This window comes from Leptonychotes weddellii, chromosome 16, assembly GCF_054177405.1.
Source record: "Leptonychotes weddellii isolate Sample4059 chromosome 16, ASM5417740v2, whole genome shotgun sequence".
NCBI classification, from domain to species: Eukaryota; Metazoa; Chordata; class Mammalia; order Carnivora; family Phocidae; genus Leptonychotes; species Leptonychotes weddellii.
In genome coordinates, this window is record NC_138384.1 from 47,488,393 (window position 1) to 47,493,627 (window position 5,235).

Sequence of the window (5,235 nt, forward strand, 5' to 3'; positions counted from 1 at the left end):
ACATTACATCATTAGTTTTAGATGAAGTGTTCCATGATTCATTGTTTGTGCATAACACCCAGTGCTCCATGCAGAATGTGCCCTCCTCAATACCCACCACCAGGCTAACCCATCCTCCCACCCCCCTCCCCTCCAGAACCCTGTTTGTTTTTCAGAGTCCATCGTCTCTCATGGTTCGTCTACCCCTCCGATTTCCCCCCCCTTCATTCCTCCCCTCCCGCTACCTTCTTCTTCTTCTTCTTTTTTTTTGAGAAAAATATTTTTGTAACGTTGTTTGATTAAATTCTTCCTCATCTCCCCAGCGCTGCTATGGTTTTCCAACTCCAAATTGCCATTTACTAGATTACTCACTAGATAAGTTTGTTTCGGATTATTTAGCATTAGATGTACTTGAGCCTTAGTGCACAATAAATACACAGTAAATATGGATGGTATTTTTATCTCTTCAGATATGAAAGAGCCATATATATTCTGTGAAGTGGTGTGTGATTTGGGGCCATGATGGAAAAATACCCCTTCTTTCAGGGCTAGCATAAGTTTGTACACTGATTGTTTTTTTTTGCCATTGATTATTTAAAGTAGGCTTCTCTAAAATTAATTTGAATTCCATGTAGTCACCCTTTTATCTTAAAGAATCCTATTCCTTTTGTGTTTCTAAAAATTGAAGATCATGGTTCCATTTCATAACTGATCAAAATATGTAGTACTTTTGGTGTAATTTGTTTTTCAATATGAAATTTTTCTGTAATTAATGGGAAACCTATGGTTCTTTATATCTTGTAGCCATCTCTTCCAAATATATGATCAAGGAATTACCACCCAAAGAGACCAGTAATACAGAGGAAGTATTGCAGACGGTTATATTGGAAAGACATAAAAGCCGTGACACCGACGATTATGCTTTTAGAGCGATCCAGAAAAATATTCCTGACTTTGAGTGTCAGTGGGGAGACGGTGAAAGAAATTACAAAGCAGTGCTTGTGACCCTTAACAAAAATCTCAATGGTGGAAGAGATCAATATGGTGGAAGAGATGCAGGAAATAAGCCAATTGAAAACAGGTTTGGACTAAGCTTTCAGTCACATCTGGCTGGAGTGCAGATACTTCATACTGAAGGGAAAATTTATGAATGTCACCCAGCTGAGAAGTCTGTCAGCGTTGGGTCTTCAGTTTCACCACATCCCAGAATTCTTCCTAGTGTCCACACCAGCATTTCTAGTGAACGTGGGAATGATTTCTTGCGTTCTTCGTTACTCACACAAGACCGGAAAGCACACCTTAGGGAAGAACCTTACAAACGTGATGAGTGTGACAAAGCAGTTAATCCCAGTTTACACCTCACTAGACATCAGATAATCCGTCCAGGAGAGAAACCATATAAATGTGATGTATGTGGGAAGGTCTTCAGTCACAACTCACACCTTGCATGTCATCGAAGAATTCACACCGGAGAGAAACCTTACAAGTGCGTCGAGTGTGGCAAGGTCTTCGGTCGCAATTCACACCTTGTGCGTCATCACAGGATTCACACTGGGGAGAAACCTTACCACTGCAATGAGTGTGGTAAAGCCTTTAGTGAGTGTTCAAGTCTTACTAACCATCAGGTAATCCATACTGGGGAGAAACCTTACAAGTGCAACGAATGTTGCAAGGTCTTCAGTCAGAGTTCAGGCCTTGCAAGCCATCGAAGAATCCATACTGGAGAGAAACCTTACAAATGTCCTGAGTGTGGCAAAGCCTTTACGTATAGTTCACAACTCACTAACCACCAGGTAATCCATACTGGTGTGAAGCCTTACAAATGTACTGAGTGTGGCAAAGCCTTTAATCAGAGCTCACATCTCACTAGACATCAAATAATCCACACAGGGGAGAAACATTACAAGTGTGACGAATGTGGGAAGGTCTTCAGTTACGATTCACACCTTGCTCGTCATCGCAGGATTCATTCTGGAGAGAAGCCTTACCAGTGTAATGAATGTGGCAGAGCCTTTAGCATGTATTCAAGCCTTACTTATCATCAGGTAATCCATACGAGGGAGAAGCCTTACAAATGTAATGAATGCGGCAAGGTCTTCAGTCAGAGTTCGAGCCTTCCTAGTCATCGGAGAATTCATACTGGGGAGAAGCCATACAAATGTAATCAGTGTGGCAGATCTTTTATTCAACGCTCAAACCTCACTAGACATCAGATGATTCATACAGGAGAGAAACCATATAAATGTAATGTATGTGGGAAGGTCTTCAGTCAAAATTCGAGCCTTGCAAGTCATCAGAGAATTCATACTGGGGAGTAACAAACGTAATGAATGTGACAAAGCCTTTATTGTAAGTTCAAGCATGAATTGGCATTAGAGAGTCCACCCTAAAGAGAAACCATATAAATGTAACGCATGCGGCGGAGGACTTACACAGGCTTCAAAACTCACTAGACATCAGGATATACATCTCTGATGAAACCACATTAATGTAATGTGCATGCTAAGGCTTTTGCCCGTGGATCAAAACTGCAGAACATCACAGCACTCAGACTGGAGAGCAGCCTTGCAAGTTTAATGAATCTGAAGGCTTTCTGGCAAACATTCATGCTTTTGATGTCATGAGAGTATACTAGAGAGAAACCTACAGATTTACTGAACATCTAAAGGCCTTTAAAGCAACAGTGTGTCCTCGGGGTTCACCAGTTCATCGTAGAACAAAATAATCCGTAATAGGAAGAAGTCTTCCAAATGTAATGAATATTTTTATATTTCTTCCATGACTTTCACAACAGAATCCACATCAGAGAATTCTTATGAGGACTAAAATAACTCTCAAGTTCTCTAAATTTAACCTGAGATAGTACATACCACAGAATAATTTAAAGCCAAAATGTGTTACAACTCTAGATAGAAAAAAAAGATACATAGAGATACAGCAAAGGTATATAGATCCTGAAGATATTATTCTGTTGTTTCTTTTCTAAATCTTTTCTAGGTTAAAGTATTATTGTTTTACATTTCACATTTAAAACTATGATCATTTTGAGCTACTATTTGTACAGGTGTGAAGTTTTTGCAGACTTTTTTTTCTTTTTTTCTGTTAAGGGAAATCAACTGGTCCACCATCATTTTTTTTTTTTTTTTTAATTCTCTCTTCATTCGGTTTCCTTGGTACCTTTGTCAAACCTCAGTTGGAAGTACTCGTGTGGGGCCATTTCTGGCCTTTTCCATTGATCTATGTCTCTTACTCCACAAATACAATGTAGTCTTGATTACGTTTCACCATATTAGAAATGTAGAATGAGTGATTCCAACCACTTTGTTCTTCCTTTTAGGGTGGTTTTATTTTTTTTAATTTTTTTTTTAAAGATTTTTTTATTTATTTGAGAGAGAGAATGAGATAGAGAGAGCATGAGAGGGGGGAGGGTCAGAGGGAGAAGCAGACTCCCCGCTGAGCAGGGAGCCCGATGTGGGACTCGATCCTGGGACTCCAGGATCATGACCTGAGCCGAAGGCAGTCGCTTAACCAACTGAGCCACCCAGGCGCCCTCAGGTGTTTTAGCTCTTCTAGTTCCTTTGCCTTTCCTTATAAGTTTTAGAAGAATCTTGTTTGTGTCTGCAAGATACCTTGATAGAAGTTGTGTTAAGCCTGTGTATCAATTTGCGGTCATTTGACATCATTTCTGTGTTGTATTTTCCAATAAATGGCTGTGGTATGTCTCTATTTGTGTGATCTTTTATAGATTATTAGCATCAAAATCCCGTCAGTGTTTTGTTAAATTAACATATGTTTGTACTTTTTCCTTTTTGAGCAGTTGTACATATTGTATTTTTGATTTGTTTCCACTTGTTAATTGCTACTGCATTGAAATGAGATAGATTTTTAAAAAGATTTTATTTATTTATTTTAGAGCATGAGTGTGGGGAGGGGCGAAGGGAGGGGAAGAGAGAGAATCTCAAGCAGACTCTGCCCTGAGCACAGAGCCCGACATGGGACTTGATCTCACGACCCTGAGATCATGACCTGCGCCATAATCAAGAGTCAGACACTTAACTGACTCAGCCACCCAGGTACCCCAAGACAGATTTTTTAAAATGTTGATCTTGTGTACTCAGAATTTACTCATCTCATGGGGCACCTGGCTGGCTCACTTGGAAGAGCATGCAATGCTTGATCTCTGGGTCATGAGTTCAAGCCCCACATTGGGTGTAGAGATTACTAAAAAAATAAATAAACTTAAGGGCACCTGGGTGGCTCAGTCATTAAGCGTCTGCCTTCGGCTCAGGTCATGATCCCAGTGTCCTGGGATTGAGCCCCGCGTCGAGCTCCCTGCTCCGAGGAGAGCCTGCTTCTCCCTGTCCCTCTGCCTGCCGCTCTGCCTACTTGTGCTCTCTCCTCTCAAATAAATAAATAAAATCTTAAAAAATAAATAAAACAAAAAAACCCTAGTAACTTGAAAAAAATTGTTATAAATTGCCTTGTTATAATTTATAACTGTTGAGACATTTTCAACCGTGAAAAGGAAAGCATCTTATTTTTTTTTTAATTTTTAAGTAATCTCTACACCCAACTTGGGGGTGGAACTCACAACTCTGAGACCAGGAGTTGCGTGCTCTGCCAAGTGGGCCACCTAGGCGCCCCCGAAAACAAAAGAATCTTAGTTTCCAACATAAATGGCCCCCACAACTTTAAACTTTTACCTTCAAACTGTTTGAAACATAACTGAGCTAGGCAGGAGGCAAGGCATCTCCACAGAAGAAAACACGTTTCCAAAGCAGGGAAACCGACCTGCGAGCCAAGAGGCGTGACTCGCATTCCAGGCCCCGCCCCTGTTCCGGCCCCGCCCCGATCAAAGGCTCCACCCCGACCTCGCCCCGCCCCTTACCCTTCCCGCGTAGGCTCCGCCTCTCGCCCCGCTCCCTCGCCGCCCGCCTCTTCACTGCGCACGTGCGGGTTCCTGTAGACCAGGAGTGAGCGAAGGTCCCGCCGGGGAGCGTGAGTTTCTTTCTCGTTTAAACCTGCTCGTCGCAGTCCCCTGTCCTCCACAGACGGAGTGTGGGGGTCGCTACGGGCCTTAAAATCCCCGCACCCGCTCCTGCAGCCAAGTAAATGCAGACGTCGCGGTGGGAGGCCGGGCGCGCGTCCCTTTGGGTTTAAACTCGCAGCCAGGCTGGTCCCTGCCCTCGGCACTTGCGTGTTGGGTCCACGCAGACGCCGGCTTCCCCGTCCGCGTCCTGCTTGGAGCCGTCTTCG

At 42.7% G+C, this 5,235-nt stretch overlaps 1 protein-coding gene and 1 long non-coding RNA gene across 2 annotated transcripts in view; one reads left to right on the forward strand and one right to left on the reverse strand.

Moving 5' to 3' along the window:
* Positions 1 to 5,235, reverse strand: part of LOC145717681 (uncharacterized) — a 281,227-nt gene that overhangs the window by 29,613 nt on the left and 246,379 nt on the right. The gene's annotated exons all lie outside the window — the stretch shown is intronic.
* LOC145717675 (uncharacterized) lies at positions 272 to 3,701 on the forward strand. Its single transcript, XM_081807669.1, has one exon. The coding sequence runs from the start codon at positions 801 to 803 to the stop codon at positions 2,295 to 2,297; it is 1,497 nt and encodes a 498-aa protein (XP_081663795.1). The 5' UTR covers positions 272 to 800; the 3' UTR covers positions 2,298 to 3,701.